We start from the raw sequence: 16,190 nt of genomic DNA, 5'->3' as shown, positions 1-16,190 counted from the left end.
TTGTAAATATTTAGTCCGCAACAGCCGTTTCATTTCGTCATTTGCCATTCGTTGACTTGCTGGTAAGACGAAGTTATCATTCATGCGAGGGCCTGAAAATTGAGTGCTCGATAACTAACCGTCGGAGTCACCCCCCGATAGAGAATATCAACTCGAACGACCCTGTATAATGTCGCTGCTCTACTACATTGCATCGGGTGCAAGCACCTACATTGCCTTCACCGCGTCTCTCTTCCTTGTCGGGCAGAAGGTTCCACGCGCTTCGTTCGTAGCGCGCTGCCTGGCGTCATATGGCTCTCTACTCGTTTGCGCGATGTACGGAGTGGTGGCCTCGATCGTCCTCCGCGTGGTGGGGTACGGCCGCATCTCCCAATGGGCCACCGCCCGCAGTTTCAAATGGGTGATGAGGTTCACGACCGGCGTGCGCTTTGATATCGTCGAGGGTAAAGAGTACCTCTCTACGCGCCCCGCCGTCATCATCGGCAATCACCAATCCGAACTCGATGTTCTCATGCTCGGCGAGATCTTCCCGCCTTACTGCAGTGTCACGGCGAAGAAGTCACTCCGTTATGTTCCTTTCCTTGGGTGGTTCATGGCGCTCTCCCGGACCGTGTTCATTGACCGTGCCAACCGGCAAACGGCCGTGAAGGCATTTGATAGCGCAGCGGAGGAGATGCGCAGTCACCGACAGAGTGTGTTTATTTTCGCCGAGGGTACGAGGAGTTACTCGGAGAAGCCCGAACTCCTACCCTTCAAGAAGGGTGCTTTCCACTTGGCTGTCAAAGCGGGTGTGCCTATTGTTCCTGTTGTCGTGGAGAACTACTCGCATATCCTGGCGCCGAAAAAATTCAGGTTTGAAGCTGGATCTATCAAGGTTAAAGGTATGATTGCACCCAAAGTTTTAGATTGGCTTTCTGCTCACCACTGTAGTTCTTCCCCCTATCAGCACCGACGGCTTAACCGCGGCTGATGTCGATGGACTCACGACATCGACCAGGGAATCGATGCTCAACACCCTCCTGGAGCTCTCTAATGCCGGACCCGCCGACCTTCCCTCGTCATCCAAGGGACAATCAACTGCTGTTGATCTCTGAAGCGCTAAGCTGATATAGGCAACTCACAGATTGCCTCGTGACTCGATGTTTCGAGTACCTACTTGAGGCGAAGTAATCCACGCTTTTAACCTTGGGAATATTCAGATACGCTCGTACGATGATGAGCTGAGACGATTTCCGATCACATAGCACGCGGATGAATAGAATAGACACTACTACTACTTTTCGGCTAATCTACTCCATGATCATCGATATCAGACTATCGCACCTTCGTGATAGACTATGTTGTCTGGCAAGCATAATTGTCATGGATCGAGTGAACCGGAGGGTTGGGGCAGCAATAGAAAGGCGTTAGGAAAAGCAAGGATCAAGTGAGATCTCGAACTGGAGAAGGATTGAAATGCGATATTGGACTCATATACCCTGCGAGCGATTATAGACGATATGATATCCAGTCAGCCATCTCTTTGTCTTGTAAGCTAATGATAGATCAATGCAATCAGTTCGCAGCTTTAACGTCATCTATTCACCCACAATCTCACATTTTCCATTGTTAGGATAGGCAATTACACACCCCAGTCGCACAGGGCTGGATATCTCGCTCTATATCTAACTTCTTGAAAGGCCTCCAGGGATCCTGGCTTCGGATGCCACTTCCGTCTGGACCACCTCCTGGTCTAGAACTAGCTCCAATCCCACCACCCCTCGCAGCCGTTGCAAATAGGTAATCACCGCCCAGAGCAGCAACTTCAATCCTCACATCCTCAACGAGATTTTTATATAAAGTCGTCCTGACACCCGTATACGGCTCCCCGAAATCCCCAGCCGAATCCCCACTCTCCGCAACAGCGGCCGGGGCGACGACATTACTGAATTCCAGTTCCCGTAACCACGGTGCTAAGAGGGCCTCCCCAGTCATTTTTATATACGCCTCTTTGAGCGCCCAGTAAGTGTAGAAGAGTCTGTACCCGTAGTCCACAAGACGATCAGCAGACAGTGAGGATGATGAGACTCCATCTAACCTCCTTATATTGGCCATCTCTGCAGTGGAAAACACTTCCGAGAATATATCAATATATTGACGTAGCGATTCCAGGCTCCGCTCTTCCCCGTTCCGTCCCTGCCGCTCGTTTACGCACGTAATATCAATTCCGACTTCGGGTTTGAGTTTGCTGTCCCCACCACTATTGGGAGTAAAAGCTGTTCCCGCGATCGCGACCATTGAGGCTTGGTGGCTGACGTTGAACTCAACGTTGATGCCGGTATATCCGTCTTTGAAGCTGTCTTCCTGTGAGCCTGAGGGTGGAATATAGCATGGTCGTCTGTGCGGATCTGGGGTTCGAGAGATCACGATTGAAGACCAGGGGATGCGACAGTTTCGGTGGACGAAGAGGTATTTGAGCAGATTAGAGGCGAGAGACATGTGTTTATCCTTCAGATGGTAGTATTTTTGGACGGAGATTTGATCAGCGGGCTGGAGGGTTTCAAGGAGAGGAAGGGCTGCTGTTGAGGCGGTTAGAGGGCGGGTGTCGATGTACCATCTTGTTAAAATTGGCGAAGTGCTTGCGCTTGATGTGTCTTGCACCATGGTCGTGGGAGTTCGTAAACAGGTCTATTGACTAAAGAGAAATGGTAAGGCTTGTGGAAGGGTATGGAGGGGTAAATGTAAGACGGGTTATCTTGTGAGCACTTTAACTAGCTGGTTATAGACCCATTGCTGACATGGTAAAAAGCAACGAGAATTTTAAACGCTTGGAAAATGCGTAATGTCGTGACCCTCTATTAATTATAAAGTGATCCTGCGAGACAATCTCGCACAAAAGAAGACGACGAAGCAGTACAGGCATCGGTTTCCGGGGCTTATCAGGAGGGGGCCGCACGTGGCGATAAGTTGAATGATCCGCGGTACCTGTTTACATAAGTTGACTTTTTATCAACATGTTGAAGTGGCCAACGCCTCCCAATTCAATTCTTATTCTCGACAGAGTGCAATGATTAAGATTACTGTCGGTGTTCTCGCCTTACAAGGCGCCTTCCTGGAGCATTTAGAGCTGCTGAAAAAGGCAGCGGCCTCGCTGGGCTCGCAACAATCTTCGCCGCAGTGGGAATTTCTTGAGATCCGGACCCCGCAAGAACTCAAGAGATGCGATGCGCTCGTCCTGCCTGGGGGTGAAAGTACAGCAATCTCATTGGTGGCAGCTCGGTCTAATTTACTTGAGCCTTTGAGAGATTTTGTGAAGTAAGTTGTTCTTAAAAATGGTGATACTGAGTGTGCAGCGACTGACTCATATTTCTCTTCCCCGCAGGGTCCACCGCAAACCAACATGGGGAACCTGCGCCGGGTTAATATTGCTCGCGGAATCGGCGAACCGGACTAAAAAAGGTGGCCAGGAGTTGATCGGAGGATTAGATGTTCGAGTTAATCGCAACCACTTTGGCCGGCAAACGGAAAGCTTTCAGGCGCCGCTTGATCTGCCGTTCCTCAGCACATCCGGTACACCCCAGCAGCCCTTTCCGGCAGTCTTCATTCGTGCGCCGGTAGTTGAGAAAATCTTGCCGCATCACGACGGTATTCAGGTGGACGAAGCTAAGAGAGTCGAGACCGTTGTTGCTCCTTCGCGACAAGCCGAGAGCGAAGCGTCCCGGAGGGCAATGTCACGCGACGTTGAAGTATTGGCTAGTCTTCCCGGGAGGGCTGCGCATTTAGCTGTCAGTGGAACACCTATTCGTGCGGATGAGGAAACTGGTGATATTGTTGCCGTGAGACAAGGCAACGTCTTTGGTACAAGCTTCCACCCTGAGTTGACTGGTGACGAAAGAATCCATGCCTGGTGGCTGCGCCAAGTGGAAGATTCTGTAAAACGATTGCAATGAAGATATGATATATATGAGGCAGTGATTGTTCTCCGTCAATTGGACGATTAGAATAGCTCCGTTAGTTCTGGGTATTAGAGATAAATAGAATTTTTTTTAGTGCGCCAAAGTTCGCTACCGTATGAACAAAGTATAATGTATAAGAACTCCGTAACTGCGCCGGTTAAATGGACGTTTTTCACATTACTACCTACCGGCTCCATACTCCTCTTCTTCACGTCGTCGTTGATCATCCGCGTATGCTCGCCCGTAACCGCCACGACCAGGATCGTACTCTTCTCGGTATTCGTCACGGACCTGGCCACCGGATTTACCTCGTCTGCGCTGCGAGTCAGTACCTTGCCCGGAACAAGAAAGTTGAGTTGCGTGCGTACCCGTATTGTCGGCCTTCCTCGAATCCCGGATCAAGGTCCGTCCTGATGATTCTCTCATCTAACTTTGTACCACCAATGTATTTTAAGCAATCAAGAGCGTCTTGATGCGTATAGTATTCAACGAAGCAGAATCCGCAAGGAGTTTTGTTGTATCGGTCGAGGCCCATTACAAGGCGCTTTATCTCTCCGCATCTAAATCGGGTTAGCAAAAGATCCGGGTTGTGCGGCTGGGAAACCGAACTTGGAGAAGAGCTCGTGGATCTGTTCCTCTGTAGTGTAAAATGAGCTGTAATGGTCAGCAATTGGAAAAACCACACGAAGAGGGCGTAACGTGTCCGGGAAACGTACAGATTACCAACATAAAGAGTCGTGGCATCCCTCAGACCTTCCATGGGGTCTTTCTGCTCCTCCGACTCATCGGAACTGTACTTGCGCCTTTTATTCTAGTCATAACTCCAGTCAGTAACTGCTGGAGCTCTCAGAGGCTGCTTGCAAAGCTGTACCTTGCTTAAATAGTAGGCGCTGGGCCGGTCGAGCCGCTCAACCGTGTTACGTCGCTCCGGTATACTCATTATGACGAACCAAAATAGCGGCAACAATCTGGAGATTAAGCTGGGAGATTAAGACTGCCGCTTGTCGCTGGTGCTGTTGTTGTAGTTGAGATCGTTGAGAGGAAAGCGGAGGGATGAGCGCAGGAGAGCTTAGTTTGGGTTTGTCTTGGCGCCTCAGCTTTTGCTTCGTCCGGCCATTCTTCAACAAGTCTACCGAAAATTTCTTGTGAAGCTCAACGGGCCTGCGGTCGGCAATTAGTGCCCGGCAACAATCATCATTTCATCAAGGCAGCTTCATGGAATAATCATCTTGACGATGCCGAAAGTCATCAGTTATACTCCTCCCTGGCTCTCGCGCCCTTTCCCCGGTGCCGCCTTGTTTTCCAGTCCAGCACCCAAGGACCCAGCAAGCTCTAAAAGCACAAAAGATACTCCCTATCTTGGTCCTTCGCGGACACTGGCTCGGCGAGGAAATGAAGTATTTACGGTTGTTGACAATCAAATTCGTTGGTCAAGCCTCACGCGATTGAAGGACGACTGGCAGCAGCGCGCTAGGTCGAAGAGCCAGAAGCCCGATGCGGATGCCGGCGCTCCCTACCGGGTACGTCCAGCACATTGTTGCTATTACGAATATATCTTTTACTGATGCTGATTAGGTCTTGATGGTTCCAGTGTACGACCAAATCCGACAGATCATACCCTCCCCGAACGGCGCTTTCTTGGCAATTGTCGCAGACCACACCGTCTTCATCGCAGTGCTTCCTGATTCCGCGCACCTGGCTACCGCAGACTCCTCTCCGATACGTGTGAAAACATACCAACTTGGTCCGACGACACATGTCATTCCGGAATCTCCGGTGGTGTCGGCGTTGTGGCATCCGCTCGGAGTCTACAGCAATCTCGGAGGGTGCCTTGTGACAGTAACTGAAGATGCAGTGGTGCGCGTATGGGAGTTGGACCGGAACAATCATTGGTCATTTGACCGTCCGACTTTGGCCGTCGACCTTAGGAAGCTAATCGATGGGACTTCTTCGGACCAGGACTTTGCGCCGTCGGGCTTCGGAAAGAACAAGGGCTTTTCCTCTGATTATGTCGATATGGAGGTTGCGTCGGCTCGCTTTGGTGGTGTTGGAAGCGAAAAGGAGGATGCCTGGGCCGCAATGACGCTTTGGATTGCTATGAAGCCTGGTGACCTTTACGCGCTCTGTCCGCTCTTACCTTCTAAGTGGAGAGCGCCTTCTGCTGCTATTCCTTCATTGTCTGCTGCAATCGTACCAAAGCTGTCCGCCTTGGAAGAGGATCCTCTTGATCATGAGGATCAATTGGCGGCCTGTCGGCAACAGTGGGAGTGGCTAGCGGAAATCGATAACCAGGAACCCCTACAGATAATTCCTGGCTCCGCGACCGAACCCGAGTCTGAAATCCTTATGCGACCCTCAAATCTTAGCGCGATTCCTAAGCTCCAAGGTCCTTTTCGCGTCGACATCGGGGATGATGCTGATGATCTTGATCTTTGCGACATGCTAGTCATCGCGGCCAAGGCTGATACTGACGCTCTGATGATGGGCGAAGAGGATGAATTGACACTGGATAGCGGCGGCGACAAATTGTCAGCGACCGTAATCTGTCTATCTTCCCTGAGCGGTCGAGTGTATATCTGCCTTGAAATCGTTGGAGTGGAGGGACAATGGCTGCCAAAGGCGAGGAAGAACGCTTTTCGAGTGCCTGAATCGGAGTCAAGTGACTTGCTACTAGTGGAAGTCATCAATACCACTAAGGAAGAGCATAGAACGTTGCCTACGTGGCCTATGTTCACGCCCGATGCTCACTCCCGGTATAGCTTCTTTGTGACAACGTCTCACGGCGTAGTTTTCATCTCGCTCTCTTCGTGGATACAGCGCTTGGAGGACGAATTACAGTCTGAGGATACATCGGGCTCGGGCTTCCGCCTTCAAGTCCTTTGCCAAGGCAATGCATCTGTTCTGGAATCGATCATCCAGGTAGACGATGCTGGCACTTCGAGCAGTCAACCCTTTCACCTCCCGGCGTCTTTAGTCTACTATGACTACGATTTAGGCTATCTATTGCTCACCTCGCATGCATCTAATCCATATGCGGCTATTCTTGAGAAGCCCACTTTCTTCCCAACGTTTTCTCTCGAATCTGACGTCCAGCCGACCGATTCTCCTACGATTCCCCCCCATCGTCCCCCTTACCAGGTCCCGTCCATTCTCTACTCTGATTCTCCCTTGGAGTTCTTCGTTGATAAGCATGTTCCTCATCGCTACCGGAGTAGCCTCAAGGAACCGGTGCTTCTGTCACCAGCCACTCTAGACCTTGTAGCCGCAGCGCACCGAATCTTGTCTGCCCACACAAATGCTCTTGAACGTGCTGCCTCAGATCTTTTTCGTCGATGCGAGAGGTTACAGGGTGAATTGCGCGATCAGTTAGGGCAGATAGCTGATGTAGCTGATCGGATCAAGGGTGTCTCGAGTGAAATAGGCGAGGATGGGCAGAGGAAGGAGGGATCCCGGAGCACTGCAGCATTGAACGCGAGGTTGAAGGCCGCCAAAGATAGACAGTCAGAACTGGTCTGGCGATACGAGGCCATCCGGAACAAAGTTCTTAAATCTGGCGGACGGCCGCTAAGTGAAAAGGAGTCGTCATGGATCGCTGAAGTTGAAGCACTTTCGCAGTCGTTTGATAAAGAGCGGAAGGAGGAATCCGCACAGCATATTGCCAAGCGGCTAGATGCTGTATGTCACCGATCCCTGTTGCTATCAAGGACACCATGCTGACAGAGGTGTAGGTAAAGGATATCGCATCTGAACTGATCACAGAAGCCAAGTCTGTTGCCGCTAGAATTTTCACTACAACAGAGCCTAGCACTCCGACATCTCCTACCAGCGCGCAGCCCCGCGTTCCTCAGCGCCTCCAGAGGGCCAAAATTGCCGATGCCATGAAGATGGTGGAGCGAGAGTTCGTTTCCTACGCACCTCTTTTCAAACATTGCTAACCAATTTTTTAGATCTGCAGTCATCGAATCGATAACTGCGCGCTTGGCGCGGCTCAATACCCTTGTCTGATCTTGTGCTTCCGATATAATATGGGTGATGTGTCTTGGAATGGAGACGCTCTGTTCATGAATTGTCTTTTGAGGATAGATTTGCTGAGCAATGACAAAATCTGATCTACTCTCACGAGGTGTTACTCGTGGGGATTGCGGAGTCCGCATTCCTCCATTCTCATTCCAATGGTATACTTTCATCGGTAGGGATGTAAGGCATGGTTTGTCGACTCATCTTCGAAACAACCGCCCAACACTACGGTCACCTCACAGCAGAGTGCGATGGATGTCGTTCCCTTCCACTTTTATTTGCGTACGTGCGCAACAGTACAAAAGTTCTCTACGTACTTTAATTACTTCCGACGCAGTGTACTAGTACGGAAACCTTTCCGTTCACCCTTTTCCCTCGTTCTTTCCTGTGCCCTATCAAGGACATTTCCAAGCCACGTCATTCCTCTCCCCCTCCCCCCCCCCCCTTTTTTTTTTTTTTTTTCTCCTCTCCTCTCGCATCCTTCGCCGCAGTAGTCTTCCTAATTTGCAAACCTGGCCGACCACTCCACTAGGAGGCTTTTAGTCCCACTCACGACGACCGAATGAGTCGACAAGGTATGTTCGCCATGCCTTTGGATATGCCGTTGCGGAAGAAAGCTATATGCGCCTTCCTCAAATTATGACTATATTAACGACACTCCACATCGGCAGCATCATCGCCAGGCTAATCACACTGCCCTGGAAAATGCCCACAAAGTCCCCGTGGCTGCAGTATGGAAGAGGTTTAGGGCCGAATTGTTTTTATGCGTGAATTTGGGCTAGATCATCTTGAACGCTAAGAGTCCTTTCATTGGAAGAAAGAGTTAGGCACAGTGGCCATGCAGACCATACAGCTGGTGGAGGGACAAGCCTGTTTGCCCTCCGCTTAAGTACCATATGAAATTGGGATGGTTTAGGCAAGTAGTTGTCAGTTCAGCAGAATATATTCACGTTTTTTGTCATTCTCACAACACTGAGAACAAGAGGCTACCGTCGGAAAAGCAAAACTGATATATGCACTGGCAGTGCCGAATACTCAGTCTGTTGGGTGCACGCTTCACTATTCTAATTTCCATAAATTGAGTTGCTCGCAGTCGTCAGCAGTAGCAATGATCATGTGACCATAAAGCCCTATCAAAACAAACATGTGTTTGTGGCGTCACTGCAATAAACAATGGTCTTCACAAACCTACTCTACTTTCTCTAGGAAGGGCTTCTATCATAATACGCGTACCATATTTTGGAGTCTTTTGGATCAAACTTTTGTTTCCCCCCTTTGACTATGACTTCATCCTACCCCCTTTCCAGCCTATATAAACCCTGTTCTCGTAAACGCAGCAATGTCCCTCAACACGAATAATACCGACCATCTCCTATCCTCTATACTCTATTGTATCCCTCAAATTACAATCAAAATAAGAACAAGATGTGCCTCTTTTGGATAACGAAATATCTCTGTTCCTGCCTCTACGACGAATTCTACTACCCCTGCTCATGGGCCAGTCGCAACCCGGAAACAAATCCGGACCCTGCTCTCCGCCGTGCGAGTTACCCACAGAACTGCCATGTGCGCAGCGTAGAAGAGATCATTGACTGTTCAGTTCTGTGCGAGCTATGTTTTGAGAAATTACACGACTGGGTTCGTAAAGATTGTGACATCAAGAAGACGCTTGCGCGCAATGGTACTTCTCCCTTAGTGGAGCAGCTGGGTATGCTGATATTGTTGGAGAACGAGAAACTTGAGCAGTGGAAGATTTTTGGTAAGGACAGCTATAGGTATATGACAGTTGGGATAGAGGAGCTCGAGAAGGCGGAAAGGGGTGTGGAGATGGGAATTGGGGTTCGGTGAGTGATATCTTTCTTCCCTTCTTCACCGCGCTGATCCATTGTTTTGAGCACTTGATACTAACTGATGAACTTGTGATAGGCGCGCAAGGAAGGGTAACGGGCGAGATGCATGGAAGCGGGCTACTCACTACACGCAAGAGGAGACAGAGAAGCGCGAGCTTGCTGCCTCTGCTACGGGGATGGGACTGGATCTAAATTTCTGGGGGCTGCTAGAGTATGTAAAAGACTAATCGGAGAAAGGAACTTGTCTGTCCAGATATCTGAAATGGTTCAGGAGGGTTAAGGAGTCAGAGCCAGCGTTGCTGATGGTGTTAATGCACTGGACCTGAGCATTCATTAGTTTACTTACTTAGACTATGAAACAGGTAAACCAACCGCCTGGGAACGCATTCAATATCTAGACATATTTGCATATGAGATTTAGCGTAATATATGTATGCCCAAAAGCCCAACTATATAGAGCGAGGCCAGAGTCGTAAAATATGGAAATCACCTGAAACTGAGACTTTTTCTGTAGCATGTCAAAGAATGAGCCAAAATTCTCCGTTTCCAAACGCCAAACATATTAGACAGCTCAAAATTTACAGACTTAGAGCATGGTCGCCTGGAATTCCTTATTTCAAGGATGTAGATCATCCTAGTGTCCTCGGCTCCCGTGTTATAAGCAGCGCGAAAGCCATAGGAACTGCCAGGATTATTGGCCTAAGCTTTTGGGTTTGTCGCAAAGGTTGAGTCGAGGATGTTGCAATCTTCTGTTCAGGTTGCGAGGCAGTTGATGGCGATAACGTAGCGAATCAAACGGTTGGCTTCGTCTATTGGACACATCGCTTCGAGACGTGATTGCCTGGGCTTCTTAAGTGGTTTATGACTTAGTCTTCTGCAATGCTGGACTTGGCAGAACGCGACTTGAAGGCGGTTCGATTGTATGCTTTCTGATGCCGGGAAGGACGAAGAGCTTGTTGAGGAGAATAGCGTTGCTATAATTGCTGGGTTTGTCCATAAGCGCGTAAGCGCGTGGTTGAATGGCGAGAGAGGTTGTGGTACTCTGAATGCAGGATAGAGTGGCATTTTAAGCAAGGAGGGAAATGGTAAACTTCGATATCGAAATTGGCAGGGACAAATCTAAAGATAATATATATACTCAGAAAGAGAGATGAGGCTTACCAGGCGAAATAACTGCCATGGATTAGTTGCCGAAACAACTTCTAGGCAGTGAAAAGTAGTTGCGTTAATGTTAGCCAAAGCTTCAGGAGTCAGGACTATCTAAACATGTAATAGGGGTCTCTCCAGCATGATAGAGGGTCTACAGAGCAAGATGATTTGTATGTGCAACGCAACACATGCCTAAAACCAGAGAGCCAGTATATATGATCGAAAGGATTGATTGTTTTCCCCCATGCAACTCAAATATACCAAAATAACAATGCCCAACAATATCTATTGTAGCCTGTGAAAAACAACATGATTAGCGCGACCCAAGGCATACTGAAGCTCACATACCGCTCGATGAGATGAAGACCAGACCCTGATTCGACAATGTCACTGACTTGACCCGGTTGCAATGCGAACGCTGCCTCCTCGAACTCTTTCTGCATTTCACCACGGCCAAAGAAGCCGCTTCGGAGTGTTAGCAAACATTACGGGAAGGATACATTGGGGAGTATCATTACAGATCGCCCTTCTTCCTAGCACTACTGCAGTCCGACTCGGACATCGCAAGATCTCCGAGCCGGATCTCCCCTCGCATGATTCGCTCCTGATGACCGCGCAAAATCTCGCGCGCCTCCTCTTTTGTTCGAGTAATCTCGGCCTCCCTCCAGCTGCTCGGTCGCCTGCTGTCTCTGTGCTTGACTAGGAGGTGACTGCAACGGATCTTGCCTTCTTGACTCGGGGCTTCATGGTAAGTAGCGGCGCCGCTGTGATATGTTGCCATGTACATCTTAAGAGTCTCCATATCGGTATCCGCTGGAGGTTCCCATCGTGACTCTCTGGTAGCGGGGTTGAAGTAGTAGGGAAGGTTTTTGGAGTTCGAATGGCGAACTTCCCACCCTGCTGGAAGACCGGTGTTTACCTTTTGACGAAATATCAGGATATGTGACGGAATTACACCACTTTGATTAAAGTGAGATAACACAGACATACCATTTTGCTTCTTAAGCTTTGAAGGATACTTGAGGTGTGAAATGGTATAAAACTTAGCGAGGTATAGAACCAGTGTTGTCGCAGCGACGCAAATAGTTCAGAGATGACGCGGGGAAAAGCGAGGAGGGGAAACTTCAAACATGACAAACACCGCAAACCACGCAAACGTGGTCCAGATTGATGTTCGGCCTCTCCGTGCTTCTTCCAGCAACTCTACTCAGAATCAACTACATCTTCAAGTTATACCCTTGATCCTTCCTGACAGTTCTTGACCTTGTGGGCTTTTCTCCGCTTTAGTTTTTCATCGATTTCCGAGATCTCCCAAAGACATACTCGTCGCATATCGCGCCTCAAAACACCACCTTCCCCGCTCTCTACGATTCGACGGTCCTAGAAATGTCAGCTAGTCCATCTCCGTCCGCCGATGGCGATAACAAACAGACCGAACAGGTCCATTTTCGCTTCTGCCGTGAATGCTCAAATCTGCTCTATCCGAAAGAAGACCGCGTCAACAACCGACTGATGTTCACATGTCGAACCTGCCATGTTGGCGAGCCCGCAACGTCCAATTGCGTTTATCAGAACAAGCTCACCAGCCAAGTCGGCGACACTGCTGGTGTCACTCAGGATGTGGGAAACGATCCTACGGTTTGTCTATCCGGTCTCTGTCTGCTTTGTGGCGATGTGATTGCTTGCTCTGCATGCGATTCGACGTCCTAGCTGCTGGCCTGGTGCCTTTGGCTTGCAATATGCTTGGAAGAATAATGCGGTCCGAATGTCTGGCTAACGCGCAAATTGTCTTTGCACTTTCTTTCTATAGCTTCCTCGATCTAATAAGACCTGTCCAAAATGCGCGCACAACGAAGCTGTATTCTTCCAGTCTCAACAACGATCAGCGGAAACCGGAATGGTGAGCATATTGAGTTTGTGGAATGGATGGTCCTGGTGGCTAACAGTCTTAGAAACTTTATTATGTTTGCTGCCATTGTGGAAATGTCTTCTTATAAACTTGTCATTCTTGCCCATTCTATATCACGATACCCATTATCGACTTTACAGCATGTTAGGGGTGTTTCTTTATGGCGATCTTATGTTATCAGGGAGATTCCAGGAAAAGTATGCTCTATTGATACAAGATAGATATGTGAACGCCTAATAAAACAATTCGCCTAAATGGTATATTATACGTGCATTGGCGCCAATGAGAGGATCTTCGACCACTGCCTTCCCCGAAGTTCTGTCGCCACAACGCCTGTATTCAAGTTAGAAACTGCGGCTTAGACTTTCCATCCAGCTATAACTGACCGTTCATTCTGGTTCCGATGGGGTCTCCGGATTTGTTCACCAGCACGCAAGCGTTATCATCAAACTTGACAAGGGTTCCGTCCGGCCTTTGCATTTCCTTCTTCACCCGGACCACGACAGCGTGTCGAATGTCTCCTCGGCGAACTTTGTTGGCGATGCCGGTGCTGCTCGTGCCCTCAGGTCCGAAGTTCCGTTGTTTCTGAACGACAATTACAATCCGGTCACCTAGATCCCCAGGGAAAAATTATTAGAGGTGTATAGAGAGGAGAAGATCAGGTAACGCACCAACTGTTGCGGCCCGCTTCTTTTTCAAGACGTTCACGCATTCGACGACGGCGGCGCCGGAGTTATCGATGCAATTCAATAACGTCTATATAGGGTTAGTTGAGTACGCATATGTGAATTTCGGGAATTCACACACACCTTTAATTGAATCATCTTTACTGTATGAGCTGCTCTCGTAACTTCGCCGACAGAACCCGTAATCGATCAACAATCTGCGATTCGGAAGATTGCCGGAAGGGGACTTTTCCCGATCGCCGACCCCGGCAGCAGAGGATTGCAGCCTACAAAACAAGGCACCACTTGTCCAACGCCGGGCAACGCAGAACGCTCCGAGTCTCCAGCCGCGCCATTCTTTGAACAAGCTGTGTTTCTAATTCTACGGATGTAGCGCCCCTTTTCTTGTTGTTTGCTCCATTATACCCGCTTGAAATCTGTCCTTATAACACCTCATCATGTTGATCATTTGGAAATTTACTCTTGTTCTATAATTGTATTATACCTCCGTTCTTATCTTATATATTGGCTCCCAGCCGCTCTCCCGCTTTGTTCCCCTGGTCTCATTTAATCCCAACTCCCACCCCCAATTGCTGACAGAAAGCAACAAAACACTGGGCTTGATTACATGGGACTTCTGTGATAAGCTATCTTACCATGCCGTCCTCAAAGGCCCGGTCCAGTCCGTCCGTGGACCGGCGCGAACGTCTGACGCTTGCGAAACTGGCCAGCTATGACGATGTCGCAACAGATGCGCTGGTTGACTGTGTAGGCATTCTCAGCGCCTGAAAAAATTGCTGTTGTACCCTAACCAGATGACCGGCATAGGCTTATTTTTGGACCAAAACCCGCAAAAATCGAACGAAATATATCCCTGTCCGCGGCCTGGCCGAAGATACCGTGGCCCATATCCTTTTACACGATGTTATAGTCGCGAAGGATGTGAGCGCAGCAGAACGGAAAATACTAGATCTAATTGGCATGAAGAGATACCTGGCAAAATTACCCAACGACCGCGAAAAGGACTGGTTCCGCAAACACCTTCGCAAATATATACAGATGTACCTTCCCGACTGTCCGTTTGAGGTCACGACCACCAATCGCTACACAATCACCGAACATGAGGCCGCTATTTGCGCCCGGAAATTTATCCCACAAGGCCAGGAGATCAAGTACTTGAGCGGAACTTTGGTGCCGATGACCAAGGAAGAAGAGCGGGATTTGGATTTGAAAAGAAAAGATTTTAGCATCGTGATGTCGAGCCGGAGGAAAACACCGTCATTCTTCTTGGGTCCTGCCCGCTTCGCGAATCATGACTGCAGCGCCAACGGGCGTCTGGTGACTCGAGGTTCGGAAGGGATGCAGGTCGTCGCCACTCGAGACATCTATATCGGCGAGGAAATTACGGTTTCGTACGGTGAAGACTATTTTGGGATTGACAACTGCGAATGTCTATGCCTCAGTTGTGAACGCGTTCCCCGCAACGGATGGTCACAGAACCTAGCTCCTGGGCCACAAAGCAAACCGTCTACGCCAGAACCAAAGGCTAGTGAAGACCACCTTACGCCGAGGAAACGCAAGGCCCAATCAGATATCGATTCGGACAGCTCCCCCTCTTCAACTCCTAGGAAGCGGGGAAAGTTCACACCACGTGGTTCCAAACTGCGGTCTCAGTTGTCTCTTACCGAAGATATTGCTATCTCAATTGAGTCCGAGCCTCGTGTTCCATCGTCGAATCTGGCCTTGTCGGCGCAAGAGGCCGGCGATTCCGGAAAGAGCAGTTCAGCCGGAGATAATGTGGAATCTTCGGGGACCGATTCTGAATCTCTTACCTCCATAACCCCTCAAGAATCACAGCGATCATCGGCATCCACTGCTGCAACTTCAGTGTTCGATGAAGCCGTATCACTCAATACGAGGCCAACCAAATCTGCGGTAACAACTGCGGCGCCGGCAGAAAGTTCAATAGCGGCCGAGGCGCCTTTATCTACGACAATCCCTGAAACTGATATCAAACTTGAGGTGGAACCTTCTTGCGAACCCACCACTACTGTAACGGCACAATTAGACACTACGGTGCGCGCTGATAGCTGTGTAAGCGATATCTCAAGTTCTACCAAGTTAGAAGACGGATCAGAAGCTCTGGAGCACGTGAAGAAACCTAGAAAACCCAGAACCAAGAGGGTCTATTTGACCATTGAGCCGGAGTCAAAACTGAATCGAGTTCCTGGAGATTACACCAAAACACCAAAACTACTAGCGCACTCGTATGACCGCTGGGTAGACTGCCACACTTGCAACGCTTGGTTCGTACAACAAAACTCCTATCTAACCCGGAGAGAGTGCCCTCGCTGCGAGCGCCACTCCATGCTGTATGGGTTCCGCTGGCCGAAGACCGAGAAAGAGGGCCCGAACGATGATGAGGAGAGAGTCATGGACCATCGCACCATCCATCGGTTCCTGTACCCCGAGGAAGAGGCCCTTGTATCTCGCAGGGGCCGTGGGGTCAGTTTCGGCCTCACCCCCACCCCGGAGCTGTCTGATATGCGCAGCGAGACTCCTGATAGCGAGGCTCTCGACGAACGAGGCAATACGCGAGTGACTAGACGGCGCACTAGAGCTATCCGAGTAACTACTGTGTAATGAAGCTATGTTTGTGACTGGA

At 49.5% G+C, this 16,190-nt stretch overlaps 9 protein-coding genes across 9 annotated transcripts, besides 1 other annotated feature; 5 read left to right on the top strand and 4 right to left on the bottom strand.

The window, feature by feature from the left end:
• Positions 1-16,190: part of a sequence feature (contig 1.105 755..277183(-1)) that runs on past both edges of the window.
• Positions 170-1,094, top strand: ANIA_06139 (1-acylglycerol-3-phosphate O-acyltransferase SLC1; the record flags this gene model as incomplete). The annotated part of the gene is made up of 2 exons (XM_658651.1): positions 170-881; positions 931-1,094. The coding sequence occupies 2 exons, from the start codon at positions 170-172 to the stop codon at positions 1,092-1,094; spliced, it is 876 nt and encodes a 291-aa protein (XP_663743.1).
• On the bottom strand, positions 1,609-2,643 carry ANIA_06140 (protein npgA; the record flags this gene model as incomplete). Its single annotated transcript, XM_658652.1, has 1 exon — positions 1,609-2,643. The coding sequence occupies one exon, from the start codon at positions 2,641-2,643 to the stop codon at positions 1,609-1,611; it is 1,035 nt and encodes a 344-aa protein (XP_663744.1).
• Positions 3,047-4,034, top strand: ANIA_06141 (putative pyridoxal 5'-phosphate synthase pyroB; the record flags this gene model as incomplete). Its single annotated transcript, XM_658653.2, has 2 exons — positions 3,047-3,294; positions 3,362-4,034. The coding sequence occupies 2 exons, from the start codon at positions 3,047-3,049 to the stop codon at positions 3,927-3,929; spliced, it is 816 nt and encodes a 271-aa protein (XP_663745.1). The 3' UTR covers positions 3,930-4,034.
• ANIA_06142 (nuclear cap-binding protein subunit CBC2) lies at positions 4,116-4,875 on the bottom strand (the record flags this gene model as incomplete). The annotated part of the gene is made up of 4 exons (XM_658654.2): positions 4,116-4,248; positions 4,304-4,564; positions 4,652-4,746; positions 4,807-4,875. The coding sequence occupies 4 exons, from the start codon at positions 4,873-4,875 to the stop codon at positions 4,116-4,118; spliced, it is 558 nt and encodes a 185-aa protein (XP_663746.2).
• ANIA_06143 (protein nup82) lies at positions 5,113-7,940 on the top strand (the record flags this gene model as incomplete). The annotated part of the gene is made up of 4 exons (XM_658655.2): positions 5,113-5,455; positions 5,511-7,610; positions 7,664-7,833; positions 7,883-7,940. Exons 1-4 carry the CDS (start codon positions 5,171-5,173, stop codon positions 7,938-7,940), a joined length of 2,613 nt encoding a protein of 870 aa, XP_663747.1. The 5' UTR covers positions 5,113-5,170.
• ANIA_06144 (uncharacterized protein) lies at positions 9,378-10,168 on the top strand (the record flags this gene model as incomplete). Its single annotated transcript, XM_658656.1, has 3 exons — positions 9,378-9,796; positions 9,879-10,013; positions 10,165-10,168. The coding sequence occupies 3 exons, from the start codon at positions 9,378-9,380 to the stop codon at positions 10,166-10,168; spliced, it is 558 nt and encodes a 185-aa protein (XP_663748.1).
• On the bottom strand, positions 10,962-11,998 carry pin1 (peptidylprolyl isomerase ESS1). Its single transcript, XM_050611851.1, has 4 exons — positions 11,942-11,998; positions 11,470-11,870; positions 11,300-11,416; positions 10,962-11,246 (listed from the first exon to the last, which is right to left on the bottom strand). Exons 1-4 carry the CDS (start codon positions 11,942-11,944, stop codon positions 11,237-11,239), a joined length of 531 nt encoding a protein of 176 aa, XP_050466993.1. The 5' UTR covers positions 11,945-11,998; the 3' UTR covers positions 10,962-11,236.
• ANIA_06146 (mitochondrial 54S ribosomal protein YmL38/YmL34) lies at positions 13,050-13,704 on the bottom strand. Its single transcript, XM_050611849.1, has 4 exons — positions 13,670-13,704; positions 13,532-13,616; positions 13,247-13,471; positions 13,050-13,193 (listed from the first exon to the last, which is right to left on the bottom strand). Exons 1-4 carry the CDS (start codon positions 13,682-13,684, stop codon positions 13,123-13,125), a joined length of 396 nt encoding a protein of 131 aa, XP_050466992.1. The 5' UTR covers positions 13,685-13,704; the 3' UTR covers positions 13,050-13,122.
• Positions 14,183-16,168, top strand: ANIA_06147 (protein set9; the record flags this gene model as incomplete). Its single annotated transcript, XM_658659.1, has 2 exons — positions 14,183-14,293; positions 14,354-16,168. The coding sequence occupies 2 exons, from the start codon at positions 14,183-14,185 to the stop codon at positions 16,166-16,168; spliced, it is 1,926 nt and encodes a 641-aa protein (XP_663751.1).

This window comes from Aspergillus nidulans, chromosome I (assembly GCF_000011425.1).
Source record: "Aspergillus nidulans FGSC A4 chromosome I".
Classification (NCBI taxonomy): domain Eukaryota; kingdom Fungi; phylum Ascomycota; class Eurotiomycetes; order Eurotiales; family Aspergillaceae; genus Aspergillus; species Aspergillus nidulans.
The sequence above is the reverse complement of the archived record's forward strand: the minus strand, read 5'-3'. Positions and strand labels throughout refer to the sequence as shown.

Excerpts from the sequence above, each read along its gene's own strand:
- pin1 (XM_050611851.1), bottom strand. Across the intron at positions 11,417-11,469 it reads GCTAGGAAGAAGGGCGATCT|CGGCTTCTTTGGCCGTGGTG; the intron begins GTAATGATACTC and ends AACACTCCGAAG.
- ANIA_06146 (XM_050611849.1), bottom strand. Across the intron at positions 13,472-13,531 it reads GAAGCGGGCCGCAACAGTTG|GTGACCGGATTGTAATTGTC; the intron begins GTGCGTTACCTG and ends CTGGGGATCTAG. Across the intron at positions 13,194-13,246 it reads CATCGGAACCAGAATGAACG|GCGTTGTGGCGACAGAACTT; the intron begins GTCAGTTATAGC and ends ACTTGAATACAG.